Source organism: Nelumbo lutea, chromosome 5 (assembly GCF_056320005.1).
Source record: "Nelumbo lutea isolate HS-2025 chromosome 5, American lotus-T2T, whole genome shotgun sequence".
Classification (NCBI taxonomy): domain Eukaryota; kingdom Viridiplantae; phylum Streptophyta; class Magnoliopsida; order Proteales; family Nelumbonaceae; genus Nelumbo; species Nelumbo lutea.
Genome location: NC_142688.1, coordinates 7,352,572 through 7,372,645, shown reverse-complemented (window position 1 = coordinate 7,372,645; position 20,074 = coordinate 7,352,572). Strand labels below are relative to the sequence as shown.

At 38.8% G+C, this 20,074-nt stretch overlaps 1 protein-coding gene across 1 annotated transcript; it reads left to right on the top strand.

The window, feature by feature from the left end:
* Positions 1–1,100: 1,100 nt before the first annotated feature.
* DG1 (Tetratricopeptide repeat (TPR)-like superfamily protein) lies at positions 1,101–19,353 on the top strand. The gene is made up of 9 exons (XM_088944287.1): positions 1,101–2,130; positions 2,806–2,997; positions 11,698–11,779; positions 11,886–12,077; positions 12,174–12,287; positions 12,767–12,860; positions 12,939–13,096; positions 17,290–17,727; positions 18,267–19,353. The coding sequence occupies exons 1-9, from the start codon at positions 1,556–1,558 to the stop codon at positions 19,149–19,151; spliced, it is 2,730 nt and encodes a 909-aa protein (XP_088800413.1). The 5' UTR covers positions 1,101–1,555; the 3' UTR covers positions 19,152–19,353.
* The last annotated feature ends 721 nt before the right edge of the window (positions 19,354–20,074 follow it).

Sequence of the window (20,074 nt, the reverse complement as noted above, 5' to 3'; positions counted from 1 at the left end):
GGATTCCGATCAAGAAATCTAGCGATGTGACGGAACCGCAAAAATATATTACTTCTGACGACAGACTTTCCGGGTTTAACAGGTCATTGACTCATTGTGGAGGGGAAAACATGGGTGGGTAGCATTTACCTGGCTAAGTTACAAACGAACAATGCCTTGATGTAATCAAGACATCTCCTTTCCCCAAGAATCTGGGTATTAAGTGAATGCAAGTTTGTAAAGAAAAAAAATAGAGACTCGCTAAGATGGGAGACTTATAGGTTAAGATTTATGGGATTGTAACTCAAGGTTTTTAAAATCAGACAAGGAATCGTTTTTGGGTCTAGTTAGTTATTGTATCAAATGGTTGCATTGTTTGGTCTAAAAGGATAGTCTGTTCTAATAAAAATAAAAAAATAAAAAACAGTAAGAAAACTGTTGTTCAGTTTAATGGTTTAACCACTTAAGTCAATAATTCACTAACCAAATTAATAGTTTTTGACAAAAAAAAAAAGAAAAAAACAGTTTTGAACAATCTTGGCCCATTGATCAAGAGCATTGCATGCCAGAAGTGAAAAATATTCAATGTGGGAATTACTATCAAGATTGGTGGAGTTGAGTTAATTGATTTAGTAAAGGATTTTTGGATTTTGTTTTTTCAAGTCTTGAGTTGTACTTTATCGTTCATAAAACCGGAAGTTTCTATTATGTTGGCCATCATTTATGGAAAATCCTATTTATATAAGTATATTTTCTTTCACGGTTTATAATTTTAGTATGTTTCTATTTGCTTTTGGTTTTTAAACTTGGATTTGTAACAAGTCATAGTGAGATTTTGAAGATTAGGCTTTGATTTAGATGAGTGAAAAGGACATTTATATCTTTTCAAATGTTATTTAAGGGCAGTTATCCGCACGTTTTAAAAGTTTGAATACTGAATTTTCAGGGACACCAAAATGACATTATACCTAAATTACAATTATTAATCCAGAATTTTGCTTTATATAATAGGGGTAATAGCATATAAGAGCAATTTTTGGGGTTTAATATCAACAAAAGTAATATATTTAAAAAATTTTCAAAAATTGGTTAAATTTTTAAAAATAATATCGGACAAAAACACTGTTCATCATTTTCTTCTTGCCATTGAATCGCCATCTGCCGCATCTGTCCACCTCTGCCTTCGCCTCCGGCAACGTTGTCGAAGGTGGCGGCGCTGGTGGTTTCTTTGTTCAACGCCACCACCTTCGCCCATCTCCACCTTCGCCTCCGGCAACGTTGCCAGAAATTGGTGGGGCCAAAGGTGGTGGTGGCGACGAGCACGGCGGGCGGTAGCGGACCACGATGGCGAGTGGTGGCAGACGGCGACGGATGGCAGTTCTGATGAACAAATGGCAAGAAGAAGATGATGAACGGTGTTTTTTTAAAAAGTTAATAATTTTTGAAATATTTTTAAATATATTACTTTTATTAAACCCCAAAAATTGCCCTTTTATGCTATTACCCCTACATTATATCCCTTACCCGTAACAACTCTTCCATACCCAACGGTTTCACCTCTTACCTCTCTTCGGCCATGGAAGCTTCAACAGGAGCTCCCCGGGTTCCCGTTCCATCTTTTGAACCAGATAAAGAGAAGATCAAGCGAAAGCTCATACAGAAGGGTGTCTTCCCTACTTCCAAAGTTGTCCACACGTTGCGGAAGAAAGAAATCCAGAAGTTTATACGAAAGGCGAAGCGCATGGCGGACAAAACCCCGGAAAAACCTCTCCCTGAATCTCAGAAGCGAGCTTTGGTGGAAGAAGCTCACTTTCAAACCATAGCTCGAGAGTACAGAGCGTTTACGAAGAACTTGAAGGCAAAAAGTGGAGGGAGAAACGGATTATTGATGGTAGGGAATCCATGGGAAGGATTGGAGAGAGTTAGACTGAGAGAACTTGCCAGCGTGAGTAAGGAGTACACCGGAGAGAAGCTTAGAGGGGAGAATTTGCAGGAATTGAGTGAAATTCTTGCCAAGCGGAACCACGACGATTTTCAGTGCCTTTTGGATGACGATATCGAAGGAGGAAGCTGTTTTATTGAGCAGGAAATTCGGTCTCCCACAAAGATTCGTGGTGGAGATGCAGATACAATTCGGTTTCTCATAAACAGGTTAGCTGGTGTCAATTGATATTGTTAACCTTGGGAAGCATATACACGCATACTCTTTTACACATTGAAAGAAGAATAAGAAAAGTTGACAGCTAAAAGAGTTCTAGAAAAGGTTTGGATGGAAGTCCTTAACATCTCCCAACGTAGATACCCATAAAACTGGTTAGCTCTCAATTTCCTTGATGATTTTTATTATCAGTAACGCTTTTTCGGTAGATTTGATTATTCTATTGGGAAAGAGGTTATTGATGGTTTTGTAGAGTTGACAATAGGTAATATTTTATTTGGGCCTTGCGATGCTTGTTGAAATTTACGCTTTCTTTTTTTTTTTTTTTTGTACAGTTTAATTAAGATTTTGTGTTTTGTTACCAAGTTGTTACTAATAATTACTTATACGTTAATATATATTTAGTTATTATTTCTTGTAGTCTCAGAAATTTAATATGCAACTCTTTTAATTGTTTTCTATGTTTAACACGTGAGTTTTCTTTCTATTATGTCTAAGGAGATCATGTTTCATTCTCTCTCTCTCTCTCTCTCTCAAAACTTAATACAACATTCATAGAATCTTCTCCTTTGTACCCCAACAAAATTTGTTTGCGTTTCTGCTATTTTATATCTATTCTTGTTTATGCCAACTAATCAATCATGTCTAATGAGGAGTTTATTGTGTAGGCTAAGTGCTTCAGACCTTAGTATGCATGACTGGAAATTTTCTAGGTTGATGAACCAGTCAGGGTTGCAGTTTACTGAACGCAATCTACTTAGAATTGTTGAAGGACTTGGGGCTATTGGCAATTGGAAACATGCATTATCTGTTGTGGAATGGGTGTACAATTCTAAGGAACACAGACATCATAAAAGCAGGTACTTTTTTTTTTTTTTTTTTCAATTCATGTTTTGAGTTCATGGTAAAAAAAAGGACAACTCCAAGAACGAATTATTTGTTGGACACGGGGTTGTTTTCTATTTTTCTCTTACTCCATTTTGTTTTCTTCATTTCTTCCTCTTTTTAGTCTTTTTTTTTTTTTTTCGGGTTGGGGGGTTGGAGTTTAACTATAATGAATTGTATCAATGAAAAAGAAAGCATGTTTGCATTAGAAGGTGCACACAGATGAGGAGTAAGTATAGAACCATCTCTCACCAAAGTAAAGAAGCTAAGGCATATATCTGTTGGTAGACAATAGTATCTTTCCTGCAACAGATCCTTAACCCAACCATAATCTAATTCAGATTTTTCCCTAATTTTGTTGTGGTAACAAGCAAGGGCCCTTGATCTGTGTCATTACAGAGAACTAATATGTGTGCCTCGGTAGACTGCTTCTTCAAAGAGGCTGCTGGAAACCTAAAAGGGTATTCTGTCCATATTGAGGTGCTTCTGATTATGTACAGGATGGGTTGCCAGACAAACTGTTATCAAGCTGTAACTTAACCTTCTCCACAATCTAAGGCAAAAAATGGGGCTTAATGAGGAACTCTAGGGGGAAAACTGAAAATTCTCAAAGAGATTGCAATAAATATCACTTAATGAAATGCCTGTGAATTTCCTTCACTACAAATATTCATGAATGAAGAAAGAATGTGTCTTCTCTCAAGGCTTCAAGGTCCAAGAAGGCATTTTCCTTTCTAATATGTGACTGTTCCTTTTCCTCTTAAGTGCCTCTTTGCATACTATGAGATCTATATGGATAGATATATTGGGCTGCTTCCCTATCCTTTTTCTCTGAAGAACATTTCATGTATTTGCACCCAAACAAACATACTGTAAGTGGGATAATAAATTGCTAAAGTTTTTCCTTTCAATGATAGATTCAAAAGACACTTTGTAGAGTGTTATAATTCAGGTCTGCCTTAGAGTTTGGCCTGATTGAGTTCAGTTATGTAGAAGAAGAAAGAGTGATAAAGAAAGAGAGAAAGAGAGAAGAGAGAATGCTGGTTCGAACTGAAAGAGTCAACTTGACTTCTCCTAGTTGGCCAGTAAGTATTTATATTATTATTAAAACATAGCTGAAAAGACCTATGTGCCCTTACTTAAGTTAAGAGCACATGTTTCAACACAACATTACATATCAGCATCATCAATCAAGGTATAAAGACAGAAATACCCCTACGCTAACACTCCCCCTCAAGCTGGTGAGTATATATCATATACTCCCAGCTTGTTACATATGTAGTCCACTCTTTCCCGACTCAAGCCTTTTGTAAATAAGTCGGCCCACTGATTTCTTGTATTAACATGTGTAGTGTCTAGTTCTCCATTCAACACCTTCTCCCTCACAAAGTGACAGTCAACCTCAATGTGCTTGGTTCTTTCATGAAATACTGGATTAGAGGAGATATGAACTGCAGTCTGATTATCACAATAGAGCTTCATTGGAGTGTTAATGTTGTACCCTACTTCTTGTAGAAGGTTCCTTAGCCACACTAATTCACAAGCAGTATGAGCCATAGCCCTATATTATGCTTCTGCACTGCTTCTTGCCACAACCGTCTGCTTCTTACGTTTCCATGTCACCAGGTTACCTCCCAGAAACGTGCAATAGCTTGTAGTAGACCGCCTATCAGACATAGAACCGGCCCAATCAGCATCAGAATACCCTTCTATTTCAAGTTTTCCCCCACTCTTGTATATCAAACCGCGTCCCGGGGCCCCTTTTAGATACTTCACAATTCTCAGAACTGCATTCCAATGAGGAATCAGAGGTTTTTGCATGAACTGGCTTACCACACTAACTGCAAATGAGATGTCTGGTCTGGTAATGGCTAGGTAGTTCAGTTTGCCCACAAGTCGTCAGTATCTTCCAGGGTCTTCAAACACTTCACCCATATCACTGCTTAGCTTGGTATTTGTGTCCATGGGTGTTTCAGCTAGTTTGGCACCCAACAAGCCTGTTTCTTCCAGCAAATCAAGCACAGACTTCCTCTGGCACAGGTTAATCCCATACTTGGATCTCGCTACCTCTATCCCCAAGAAGTATTTCAGTTTACCCAGATCCTTTGTCTGAAAGTGATCCTGCAGATAAGTCTTCAGCCTGTCAATACCAATGTTATCATTCCCAGTAATAACAATATCATCTACATACACCACCAACAGTATTTTTCCTCCCGGAGAGTCATGACTAAATACAGAATGGTCAACTTTGCACAGTTTCATGCCAAACTTCTTTACCACCTCACTGAACCTACCAAACCATGCTCGAGGAGACTGTTTAAGCCCATATATAGCCTTCCTTAGTCTGCACACCTTACCATCCTCCCCCTGAACAACAAACCCTGGAGGTTGCTCCATGTAGACCTCCTCGAGTAAGTCACCATGCAAAAAGGCATTCTTGATATCAAGCTGATATAGTGGCCACCCATACATGGCTGCAAGAGAGATCACACCACGAACTGACCCTATCTCAGCAACCGGTGATAAGGTCTCTGTGTAGTCAATGCCATAGGTTTGGGAGTACCCTTTTGCAAATAATCGCGCTTTCGGGCGTTCAACACTACCATCAGGCAAATACTTAACCATATAAACCCACTTACAACCAACAACTTGTTTCCCAGGAGGAAGAGCAGTGAGGTCCCAAGTATGATTATGATAAAGGGCTGAGAGTTCTTCTTCCATGGCACGACACCACCCTGGAGAGGCAAGGGCTTCCTGGACATCTTTAGGAACAATAATTGATGATAACAAGGTAACAAACTGGCGATGGGAAGCGGAAATGTGAGTAAGAGAAACATAATTAGAAATGGGATGAAGGGTGCAAGTACGTTTACCTTTCCGCAAAGAAATGGGTAGATCAATCTCAGATGCTAAGTGGGGGTTTGGTGCCGGATCCGTCGACGGAGATGTAGCCGGAGGAGTAGTAGTTGGTGCACGTGGGCAATGTGTATACACATGACGGATAAGTGGGCGTTCAACAGGTGGTGGCACCGGAGGCAAGGATTTGGTCACGACTAGAACAAAGGGAGGAGGATCGACAACAGGAAGTGGAAGATGAGGAGGTGATGAGGAGGAAGAAGCATCACCAGACCCCAAAAAGAATGGAGTAGACTCAAAGAAACTGACATCAGCACACACAAAGGACTGTCGAGAACCAGGATGGTAACACCTATACCCTTTCTGGGTCCGAGAATAGCCAAGGAAGATGCACTTGAGAGAACGGGCATCAAACTTGTCGTTCCCGGGACCCAGATTATGGACAAAACAGACACACCTAAAAACTCTCAACGTAAGAGGAAACAGAGACAAAGTGGGAAACAAGACCTGAAACGGAGACTGACCATCAAGGATGGACGTGGGCATCCGATTAATCAGAAAACAAGAGGTAAGCACTGTATCACTCCAAAAAGGTTTGGGAACATGCATGTGATGCATTAGGGATCTTGCTGTTTCAAGGAGATGGCGATTCTTTCTCTTAGCCACCCCGTTTTGTTGTGGGGTGTAGGTACACGAGGTCTGATGTATAATGCTGTGTTGGTCCAGGTATTCCTGAAATGATGAGGATAAATATTCGTGGCCATTATCAGAACGAAAAACTTTGATGTGGGTTACGAATTTCAGCATAAAATTTTTGAAAAATGGTAAACAATTCACTTCTTTCTTTCACTAAATAGAGCCACGTCATCCTTGAAAAATCATCCACAAAAATGACAATATCTGTATTCATTATATGACATTACTTTATAAGGACCCCAAACATCTGAATGAACTAAAGAAAAAGGACTCGACACACGGTTATCAACCCTAGAACTAAAGGGAACATGATGATGTTTCCCAAACTGACACGACTCACAATCCAAAACAGAAAGCTGACTCAAGGACGGAACTAAGGACTTCAAGACTTTAAGCGACAGATGACCAAATCGGCAGTGCCACTGGAGAGGAGAAAGAGATGACTGGAGAGCTGTTGAAGTTCTACCACCACCACTGTCAAGATAATACAGTCCACCTGCTTCATGCCCTCCACCAATCTTCATCCCCGTCTTGAGATCCTGAAAGACACACATAGAAGGATAAAAGGTAATGGAGCAGTTAAGTGATTTGGTAAGCTTACTAACAGACATAAGGTTAAAAGGCAATTTAGGAACATATAGAACTGATGAGAGGGATACAGGATCTAGATCAACATTACCAACACCACAAATTGAGGATGTGGAACCATTAGCAAGGGTAACAGATTGTGATGTTAAGCAATGAAATAAGGAGGAAAACACACCTGGAGTTCCAGTCATGTGATCGGAGGCTCCAGAGTCAATGATCCAGGGATTGGGTGTAGATGCCAGACAAGCCATACCTGAGTGAGCAAAAGTTGCCGTGTTCTGCTGTGATTGGATAAACCTCTCATATTCATCACGGGGAACACTCACCATCTCCTTCATGGGATCATCTGTGGATGTAGGAGGCAACTGGTCAGATGAATGATTCTCCTGTCTAAAGCTGGAACTTGAGTCACCGGTCGCGGCATGATTGGCCCAGGTTGAGGGAGGACCATGTAAATCATAACAATAGTTGATGGTATGTCCACCAATACCACAATGAGTGCACTTCCTCGGGCCTGAGCTACGTCCTCTACCACAGGCTCCCCTTGAATCTCTGCTCCCAGTACGACCACCACAATGATTATAAGTAGACCCACCATTGCCACTTCGGCCATATGCAGAACCACTACCAACACCACGGCCAGACTGAGCTCCCCGAACTCCACCTCTACCACCACGGCCTCTCGATGTAGCAAAGGCAGATCTATCTGAGATATTAGAGTTCTCAGTAGACCCGATGGAAATCCTTCGAAGTCGAGCAAATACCTCTTCTAGGGACGGAAGAGCTGATCCCCCTAATATCTGAGCCCGTACTGGTTCATATTCAGACTTTAGTCCCACCAAAAATCTAGTCACATCAAGCTGCTCTCTCTGTTGTTGCTGAATCTTGACATCAGAAGTGAGAGGATGATAGACATTCAACTCATTACGTATGTTCCTCATGTTGGCATAGTACTCCTCAAGACTCTGATTGCCTTGTTGCAGATTAAAGTACTCTTGATAAAGCTGATAAACTCTGGTTGTATTGTCCTGCCCCGAATACAATTTCTTCGCATGGTCCCACACATCTTTGGCAGTATCAAGGAACATGAAGTTCACACTAATCCTGGGTTCCATACTGTTCCACAACCATGTGATGATCTGAGCATCCTCTTGCTCCCAGTCTTCATACTCGTGAGAGTCAGATGAGGGTTTCTCCTCTTTGATGTGTTTTACCTTCTTTGCCTTAAAAAAGACTTCAACAGATTTAGCCCAAGGCACATAATTCTCTCCATTTAACTTAATGGAGGTCATCTGAACATTCAGGTAGTCTGTAGGCACCATCACACTAGGTTTATAATCCTTATTGTCTCCCATTATGTTATCCCATTATGTTTATAATCCTCTTTGATGTGTTTTACCTTCTTTGCCTTAAAAAAGACTTCAACAGATTTAGCCCAAGGCACATAATTCTCTCCATTTAACTTAATGGAGGTCATCTGAACATTCAGGTAGTCTGTAGGCACCATCACACTAGGTTTATAATCCTTATTGTCTCCCATTATGTTATCACCAATTCTGCACACTTGCTGAATTCTATTATCACTGAGATCTGCACACTACACACCACTAGGTCACACCTGTCACACTGATTGCAGCACTGGAATGTGTGCTCTTTACACCACAAACCCTACTCCTACAACTACCTGAAATCTCACCACTATATGATCATATATCTTCCTTCAAAATGCACAAAGAAACTAGCATAAGCACTTACTGGCCGAAACCCTAGCAAATGGGGTTTGAAACACACCTCCTATTTAATCCATAACAGATATCATGCACTGAAATCCCTTACCTTATCGCTGAAGTAACACCCATGCGAGCAGGAGAGCAGTCCACACACAACAGCCGCTTCACACACACAGCCACACATAGTTCGATCCTCTATTCTTCCTCTACTAGGAGAGGGCGATCTCAGAAATCACAGCAACCGACCACATACGACCTGACTGGAGGTATAGAGACCCCCAAGGGAAGAGGGCGATCACTCCTTTTCAGCCCTTTCCCTTATCTCCAATCGAACACAGAAAAAAAAGAAGAAGAAAACCCTAGATAGGGTGCGCAGAGAATGAACCCTAGGCAAGCAGAAATCTAGGCAGATTTAACTTAGCTCTGATACCATGTTATAATTCAGGTCTGCCTTAGAGTTCGGCCTGACTGAGTTCAGTTATGTAGAAGAAGAAAGAGTGATAAAGAAAGAGAGAAAGAGAGAAAGAGAGAAGAGAGAATGCTGGTTTGAACTGAAAGAGTCAACTTGACTTCTCCCAGTCGGCCAATAAGTATTTATATTATTATTAAAACATAGCTGAAAAGACCTATGTGCCCTTACTTAAGTTAAGAGCACATGTTTCAACACAACATTACAGATCAGCAACATCAATCAAGGTATAAAGAGAGAAATACCCCTACGCTAACATAGAGAAAAAACAGAAAACTTTAGAGACCAAGTATGCTGATTATTTTGAGGTCCTGAGGACGGGAAATATGAATCTCTTAGAGGGCATGTGAGAAAGAAGCAATTTCCTCAATCTCCAAGTGTTGAAGGTTCTAATAAACATAGATTACGTGATAAAATTGAGTCTAACTTTAGTCTTGTAAAAACACCACTATCCCTTTAGAGCCAGAGAACCATTTAATGCATGGTAAGGTAATACATAGAGGGCCAATCCCCCACCAAAGACCAGAGCAAAATATTATATGGTTGGCATACCACAGTCAGTAGAAAGATTTGAGAATAACTTTTCATGGATGACAATCAGAATAATGCAGTCTCAATTTGTTCTCCTCTCAGGTGATTTCTCGTCACCTTTCTTTTACTTTAATGAATTTTATTTTTACTATATGAAAGCAGCCTTTTGCTGTTCCATTTACTGGAGTTCATCCAGCAACTTCTGTGGATGACTCTGTCCAGGTGCAGGTGGTGTTTTTTTTTTTTTTAATCAGAAAAGAAAAAAAAAATAAATTAATTATAATGAGATATAATACAACTGATGGGAATTCCATCAGCCCATGCAACACCAGATTACAAATTTTCCCATGTCAATTCCCTGCTTTGCTAATACATCTGCCATTTCATTTTCTGTTCTCCTCACCCATCTAATAGATGAAATAAGCCTCCTTGCAAAAAAGTCTATTTCCCTGAAAGCATGTCCGTAGGGCCAAGGTGCAAAATTATCTTGCCTGGACCATGAAATGATCAATTGTGTATCCCTTTCGACTTCCAAGTCTTTGACACCCATCTGCTCTGCCAATCTCAATCCTTTTGGTAGGGCCCAAATCTCAGCCTTTGTTAAGTTTCCAATACCAATTGGACCTGAATACAAAGCCACCACTCCACCTATTCCTGCCCTCCCTGGGTTGCCCTTTGAGTTTGGGCTTGCCATCAAAGTTAAGCTTTAGCCTATTTACAGCTGGAGGTTGTCAGTCCATCCTCAAGTTTTCCTTGAATCTATCCGTTTGTGCCATTTCAGCCCAAGCTCTTAAAACATCATTAGTTGAATACTCCCGGTATTTGCAGAAAGTGGTGATCCAAAATGCTATTTGCAGAAAGTGCCATGTTCCTATGAGTGGGGAGACTGCATTAGTTCTCAATGAGCACTGAGCATCTCCTTATTCTTTTAAGGTCTATTTTAACTTCTCTTAACCTATATTATATCTTTTAATCTTTTTTACCATGGTGCTTTGTAATGAGTTTTATATCCTAATCCTTTCTGTAAACAAATACCTTGATCCTCAATTTGTCCCAACATTTTTTTCTTGTTTCTCTTCAGATTATGTATTTTGAATTTTTGGTGAGAGAGTTGATGGTTTTTCCATTCATACTGACATGTATGAATCCTCTAATGTTTTTGACAAAAACATGATTTTAGGATTTTCTGGCTCAAAGAATCCTCTAATGCATGTTTAAGCAGTTACTGTCACTTGAAGTAGTACCTCATCACCTTTTTTAATAGTTAATAACACGCTTCAAACAACCATGGGGAAGGCTTCATTTTTTTCTCTTACAACTAACATTGACCTCCTTTCTTTCTATCCTCAGTGCTGTGACTTAAGTGGTGACTATAAGTTATTAACTTATTCTTTGTGTGATAAAGTGTTATTAATTCAAATATTCTTAGGGGCATTTATATACTGTTTCGTTTTTTTTTTTTCCGTTTTTTTCTAAGTTGTATCGTAGTTGATTCTAATATCACCCAACAAGCTGTTGGCACCTCTTCTTCCTGCTACAAGTGATTTTACTTTGGGTTGGATACCTATTGATGGTATTTGAATCTTGATGTCTACTTCGTATTAAATTCTTTATTAAATTGTATGAAATTATGAATTATGTCAAGCATGATGATTTTCGTTTTTGTTATTTTTTTCTAAGATTACTTCTAAGTGTATTTAACTAGGAAGCACTGAAAAATTAACTACTATCGTATTTCTCATCCTGTCTACAGGTTGTTCAGAGAAAGCATGATAGTCATCTGACAAAGGTTGTGCTTATTGCAGGTTTGTTTACACAAAACTCTTGGCAGTTCTTGGGAAAGCAAGGAGACCAAGTGAAGCTCTTCGCATTTTCAATCTTATGCACGTAAAGTTCATGAAAATTTGTGCCTTTTTTGTCTATATTTTGAAAGTGTTCTGCGTTTTTACTTGGTTTTTCTTTTTGGGTTCTAACTCTAATAATAACTATTCAGGAGGACAGCCATATATATCCTGATATGCCTGCATACCACAGTATTGCTGTTACACTTGGTCAAGCTGGTCTTCTGAAAGAACTTTTGAACATTATTGAGTGCATGAGGCTAAAACCATCCAAAAGAACTAAAAATATGCGCAACAAAAACTGGGACCCACGCCTTGAACCTGATATTGTTGTATTCAATGCTGTAAGAAAACACTGCAGTATCCTCACTTAATTATCAAGACCGTAATTGATATACACATTAGCTCAATTAACTAATTTCTTCCAAAATGGTTGCTAGGTATTGAATGCTTGTGTTCCATCCCATCAGTGGAAAGGAGTATATTGGGTGCTGGAGCAGATGAGGAGAAGTGGCCTGAAACCTAATGGAGCAACGTATGGACTTGCAATGGAGGTAAGCCACAGATCAGTTTTCAGAATTGAATACTTCAGTCCTTATATTCTACTCCATCAAAGATAAACCAATGACTAGTTTTAGCCTAATTTTAGTTTGAGGCTTCTCACAAGATAACATCTCATGTCTGGTTGCACCCACAGCCTCTCATCTTATTGTAGTTTGGGCTTTTCTATTTTGTATATTGGAATCCAACCTGTAACATCTTTGATTTATATCTTGTGTTGAGACTCTTTTCCAGTTTATTTAGGCTCAGTTTGGGAAGAGTATAGATACAATTTTGTAGAGTGCAAAACCTTGTATTTTGTATTATTTTGTATGTATTTGTACTGTACATATTTGCATTTGTAATCCTTCCAAACTGAGCCTTAAAGGCATATATAGATCCTAAATAGCATAAAGTATTCCTTTTCTGCAAGACATAATCTATCCTCAAAACATACATGTATTCAATGCTTAGAGGAGGTGCTTGTTGAAAGGTAATGCTGGAATCAGGGAAATATGACCTTGTTCATGAGTTCTTTGGAAAAATGAGAAGAAGTGGGGAAACTCCAAAAGCCCTCACATACAGAGGTAATTATATTTTCACTATTTCAGTAATTGGCTTTATATTTGTTGTCATTTACATATTAACAGATTTATCATTTGCAGTTCTTGTTAGGGCCTTCTGGAAGGAAGATAAAGTGAATGAAGCGCTTGTAGCAGTCAGTGATATGGAACAAAGGGGAGTGGTTGGGACGGCTAGTGTGTATTATGAATTAGCTTGTTGCCTTTGCAACAAGGGGAGGTGGCAAGAAGCTATGGTGATGGTATGTACCATATGAATAAATCTCTGTGATTGGAATTTGAAAGCATGAAAGCTGGTTAATGCAAGAGCATTGTTGGTTAGGGTGCTCTAATTTTCTCTATTTTTTTTTTCTTTTTCTTGAGTGTGCAAAGTGGTTAAAAGAATATATAGTTTTTTAGATTCTCAGTTCAGTTGAAGTTTCCTTGGACACAAATTCTCTTTCTCTCTCTTTCTCTCTCTCTCTCTCTCTCACACACACACACACACACACACACACATCTGCTAGGATTACTCCAGTGTTATCACCACTGATGCCCACAGTTGTTGTGTTGCTGGTAGCCTGGTTGCTGGCACTAAGGAAGATAACTTTGTGCATCCCTAAGAAGAGCAGTTGGGGTTACTTGAACTAGTGGTAGTATTTTTTTTTTGATCAGCAAAAGAGAATTTTATTTGAAATTAGGTTTACAGTAAGGTTTTACAGCTTTGTGTATGGGATTAAATTTCAAAATTCTTTATTTGTGTCCATGTTCGAATATTCATATTGTAATGTTATGAAGGAGTGTGGGTACTTTGGGAGGAAAACTTGTATCAAGTACCACTAATACTATCAACTATCAGCCTCATCATGGGTTTGTTTTATAATTTGGACAATTGTAGTGTTACTATAAAGCATCTCTCTTGTTAGTGAGAGGTAGAGTAGTTGTAGTTTGTTAGTCCTATCATTTTCTCACTCTTCTAATTTTCTTCTATTTTTCTCTCTTCTCTCAACTTATTCACAACTAAAAGATTCTAAGAGCGAGGTTAATGATATATTAGGATCTGTTAGTTAAATTCTTTTGTGTCTTTATCATCTATTTTTTCTCTTTTGCTACAGTTCTTGCTTATTATTCTTGTCATCCTTCATTAACTTGGTATTCTTTATGCATTTTGGATTCCTGCCTGTGGTTTAACTTGTGGTGTGTCTTCTTTCCCTTTCTTTTTATAATCAGCTAGTCTTTCATTTGTTGAAGGCATTTTAGATTCCTGTTTCTGTTGCATCCAAGAGGAGAGAATGGGTTCTATTTCTTTTCAATGGTTGTTTTAGTTGGTTGATGGCATTTTATAGTGTACACTTTCTTTGTGTGTTTCCTGCAACAGTATTCTTTGTGCCACGTACATGTTCATTGAAATAACTAAGGGGCTACAAGTTTGGGTTAAGGGAGAATTTGTCTCGTCAAAGTACTGCTGTTTTTAGTTGTTCTCACGTTGTCATTGAAGTGCTATTGTTCCTAGTTGTTTTTGTGTTGTCACTAGGGTACTGTCGTTTTTAGTTGTTTTTGTGTTGTCATTTGGGGTAATTGATATGTTGTCTATTCTTCCTAATATGAGAGTTGTTGTGGACCTGTGGTTTGATCTCTGTTAAGTTGGTAGCGCACTGTTATGATTAGGGAATGTGCCAAGAAGTGGACTTTAATGATAGCTAGTGTCTTGAGTAAGAGCTGTGGTCACCCATGAGTATCGTGATGGTCATCTCTTGGGTAAGTGTTGTGAGCCTCCATGAGTTCCATCTAATAAATTGAAAACTTGTCTTTACATGGATAAGAGCCACGAGGTCCAAGTTGAGTATAATCAAATTGATTGGATTCGCATTGGTGGTACAAGTACTAGTTTCTGTCAAACTGGAATCATAAAGTTGCCTTGTTTGAGAGAAGCTATGAAAAATCTATTGTTTTGTTGCTACTGAAATTACATGATTTCTTTCTAGTCAAATACTCAATTGAAGAGAAGTGTTAGAACATATTTACATTGTAACGTGTACGAGGAAGAGGGCACCTAAGGAAAAAAATATATTTAGGGACTTGAGTGTAAGATCCCATTAGGTGTCTGTTTTGTAATTTGGGCAATTCTAGTGTTAACATAAAGCATCTCTCTCACTAGAGAATGTTGGATGTGATATTTTTTGCCATAATGTTTTCTCTTCTCTCTTCTCTGACCTTATGACAATGAGAGTCTAAGCCAGCTGTATTTGAGACAGTTCCTGTTTTTTTTTTTTTTGATAGGAAACGGTAACTTTCATTAGATAAAACCATAAGAAACAACTGTCACTTTCCAAAGTAAAAGGTGACCCCTGAATAACAAAAATCTTACAACACTGCACAAAACAAAAACTCTCGATTCACCCCCTGTTTTGCTAGGTAGTCAGCTAAAGCATTTGTTGACCTCCTAGACCAATACACTTTTGCATCCAGCTCCCTTGTGAGGCAAAATAATTCCCTTACCTGTTGTCTAAGGGTCCACATTCCCAAACTGTTTGATTGCAGCCATCCTACTACTAATTTTGAATCCCCCTCCACTTCCAATTGTTGGAAACCCAATTGCTTGGCCCATCTGAGCCCCTGGAGGAGCGCCAAAACTTCAGCTCTAAGTGAGTCCCCCACACCTATTGGGCCAGAATACAGAGCTAGGATTTTTCCTTCCGCATCTCTAAACACACCCCCTATTCCAGAAGGTCCGGGGTTCCCAATAGAGCTGCCATCAAAGTTCAGTTTGACATGACACTGCAAAGGAGGGGACCAAACTTCTTGTATGGGGACCAAACTTCTTGTATGGTAGGTGATGAAGTAGAAGATCTTGCTAAAATATTCCAGCCTCTAATCAAATCATCTGTAGAGACATCCTTGAACAATTCAAGAGTTTTCAGCCAATGTACTACTGCCTTGATGGTGATCCCTTCAATAACTTCAGGAGCCTATTTTTCTTTCCCTTGGAAAATCCTATTGTTTCTCTCTTCCCATACTGCCCACAAGATAGCTGCCCTCGTTGTTCTCCACATCACCCTTCCTTTCTTCTTTGGTTGTCGGAAAAAGCTAGGGTCAAATAAATCCACTACACTTGTGGGAGGATTCCACCTACAATCAAAGAGAGAGGAGAACCAATCCCAATTCCACCTACAGTTCCTGGTTTTTCTGCATCTTAGACACTGAAATTGGGTCTACTCCCACTGAACATTGTGTATGATTTGTCTTTTAGGTGTATAAATTAGAATTTTTGCTAGAATCACCAGCGAAGTGGTTGCATAAATATGCATTTTGGCCTGAATTTCCAGCCAACGCTATGGTTTATAGAAGGAAATCTGGGTTCAAGGCCCAGATGCCACATTGATCAAGGTCTTTATTATAAAGGGCCTTGAAGTTCATAAAAGAAACACCAAATAGTGGACTGATTTTTTTTTTTGTTTTTTCATTTTCTTATAGTGATTGGTAACAGAAATTAAGAATAAAACACACATGTGATCCTCAATATAAATCCAACCCCTTAAGCAAGACAGAATGAAGTGAATAAAAAACTTAAATATGGAAACAGATTGGACCTCATAGTAAATCGTAAGATAAAAGGATTATTGGTAAAAAAATCTACAATTGTTAGATTTTTTTTTGGTGTTTATTGAGCAACAGTTTCCAGCTAGATGAGATACATATTACTGGTTGATTTTCACATAGAAATTTATTCGCCTTTCAGTTGGGGATTTGGGGATAATTGATTGTTTAAGTTTTAGTTGGAGATGGTTGGTAGAACCATTTCATCTTGGACATATTTGATTATACGTATATATTGGATCAATAACAGAGAATTTCTTTTAGAAATGAAATAAGAATGAGGCAAAATGAAGATATAATAAGATGGACTTCTCAGGCCCAGAGGATCAGACCCGCAAAGAAAGAGGCTATAACACTCCAAGCATGACATAAAAAAACCTATGCAACGTCAAAAAGCACCTTATCAACTAATCCTGGACAGCCAACACTCGATGTAATTTGCTCCTGTGTATGCCTCTCCTAGCCAAACTTTCAACAAAAAAGGGTGATCTTTGGACCCTCATCTAACAACTAGCCTTCACCTAGTCACGATCAAGGGAAACATCAAAGCGAGCCTTCAGGCAAAGACATGATCTCCACTCTAATAAAGTTCCTTTAGTTTATATCATCATCATCTAAGCCTTGTCCCAACTATATGAGTTCCTTTATATGCAATTCATTTTTTTGGCTGATTTCAATGGAGATTGTGATGGTGACCATTTTGGAGAACCATCTTGCCTTAATTAACTGGATGTTGAGCCATTTGAACTAACATCTATTACCATTTTGAGTTAACTGCTTTACATCATGGTTTATGGCTATCCGTCTGTTACTAAGTTTTGCTAAACCAGGAAACTCATTCTTCCTAAACATGATGCAGGTTGATAAGATGAAAAGGCTTTCTCTTACTAAACCTTTGGAGGTAGCCTTCACTGGAATGATCTTGTCCTGTATGGATGGTGGACATGTGGAGGACTGCATATCTATTTTTGAACACATGAAAGAACACTGTGCTCCTAATATTGGGACAATAAATGCAATGTTGAAAGTTTATGGGCACAGCGATATGTTCTCAAAAGCTAAAGAGTTGTTTGAAGAAGCCAAGGGAACCAAATCTCTGTTTACTACCTATCCTGATAATGGTGGCGCTTTCCTTACTCCAGATGTACATACGTATAGCTCAATACTTGAGGCATCAGCTAGTGCACATCAGTGGGAATACTTTGAGTATGTATACAAGGAGATGGCTTTCTCTGGGTACCAGTTGAATCAAGACAAACATGGATGGCTACTTGTGGAAGCTTCTAGAGCTGGAAAGGTAGATAATACGTCTATTTCCTGTTCATTTGCAGTATGGTAGGCCCTGTTTCAGTTGTCTTGAATTTTTTTTTTTTTTTTGTTTGGATGCTTAGGCCACACATAACGCAGGAAGTTGATTAAGCATTGTAACTATGGTACATTGGCTACGTTTAATAGTTAATATCTGTATACTTTTTCTTAACATCTATCATTTTTCTTCATTTTACCCGTGTTCTTGTGTGCTGAATGAAATATTGGAGTTATTATTTCTCACCGAGGCAGATCTTACTATTTTTTTAATTTCTTTTTTCTTCACCCCTTTTGTTGTTGTTGTCATTATGTGAATGTGTATGTCTCTGTCTGTTTGTGTTTGCACGTGTGCTTGGGGGTGTTTGCATAGATACTGTGCATTAAAAATTTGAAATTATTTCATTCCAATGCTACCTTTATGGAAAGACTGATTCCCTTAGCAATATTTCTCTGGTATTTGGTCTAATCAAGAAATAGAAGAAAAATATACAAATTATTTAATGGCTTTTTTTTTTTGTTTTTTTCCAGTGGCATTTGTTGGAGCATGCATTTGAAAGAATTCTTGAATCCGGAGAAGTTCCACATCTGTCATTCTTCACTGAAATGGTCTGCCAAGCTACAGCTCAACATAATTATGAGAAGGTTGTTACTATAGTAAACACCATGGCTCATGCCTCATTTCAAGTCAGTGAAAAGCAATGGACAGACCTTTTCAATACAAATAGGGAGAGGATCAGCAGGGTTCAATTGCAGAAATTGTTGGAGACAATACAAAATAGTGATATGATGGCTGAAGCCACCATCTCTAACTTGAAAAGGTCATTGAACACTTTCTGTGGATCAAGGTTACCAAACATGTCAGAATACTTTTTGGAAACGATTTCCACTAGAGATCCTACCTCTGATAAAACACCCTCTGATGATATTGATGGGAAATTGGACGGTAATAAAAGCTGGAAGATGCTGAAACCTTTTGTAGACATGGTGGATAGCCACCCTGACCCTAACAAGGATTTTCCTGACATTGTTAATGGTGATAAATCTGGCTTTTCTGTTCATCATATTACCAGTGACATAGAAGATGATGGTGGTGTAGCTTTGGTACCTGACTTGCTGGGTTATGTTGTCAATGAAGACATAGGAACTGGTCTATACAATAGAGCGGATGATCCAACTGACAATGCATCCTTAAATAAACCTGGTTGGTTTGACAATAAGAACTCAATATCCATATCACGTTGCAGCTCAGAAGATGACTGTACTGAGGCGGCACTAGACATGCTGATCAACCAGAAAAAAATTGACTACCCTTATGAATCTAACCTGCCATCAGCATCTGAGATACTAGAAGTATGGAGGGAAAGCAGGAGGAAGGACGGTATTTTATTCCCTTTTCAACTTAACTGTAAATAAGTACAAGTTATTACTTTCTGCCTATGTCATACGGTGTAGTGATATTGTTCTCATGTTGTGGGTTCCTGTGACAAATGCAAGTGTTTCCATTTTCCATGGTGGGAGAGTGGTCCTTGAGGATGGCTGGCCATTTTATTTGTAATTTTGCTGTAAGTTTATAGACAGTTCCTTAATCATAAAAGGTCTTTGCTTTTTAACGGAATGGAGACCGATTTTTGGGCTGTTTCCATTTGGCACACAAAAGATCTATCCGACAAAAGCTGGAATGCTGAAAATACGCAAAAAACCCATTTTTGAAAGCTCCAAATGAAGTTTTTAGCATCTTTCATGGTTTATTCTTGGGCGAAAATACATGGAAAGATGCTCGTCTGCCAAATGTGCCTTGGACTACTTAGATCTTTATGCAAAAGCTCATACATCTTTTGACTGTCAGAGTTACCAGATTTTCCCAAAAAGATGCACCAAATGGGCCCTTGATGTTTTGCTAGGGTCCTATCACATTATTTCTTAACATTCCAAAACATTCAAATCTCCAACTCCCATTACATGCCATATCGGTGACCTTGAAAACCAATACAATACGCCCCATTGGATATGAATGTTGCATAATTGCGAAATACAAACTTGTCAAAACCATTATTTATATAGGTGGAGGCAGGGCCAGAAACGTAATTAAATGTACCCTTGGCCCCCCAAAACTTAAGAATCTCACTAAAATGTTAAGGATCACGATGTAACACTCTCCAATTCCAAACCCTAAAGTTAAAAGAAAAATTGTTTATTTTTCTTAAAAAAATCTGTAATAGATCCAAGCCTTTCTGCCCCATTTCTCTCCAAACCCTACCTCATCTATTTCCTATCTCATTTTCTTGTTACCTCCATTACCAAAATCTACTTGCAAGCTTTTTTGGAAACAAAACTTG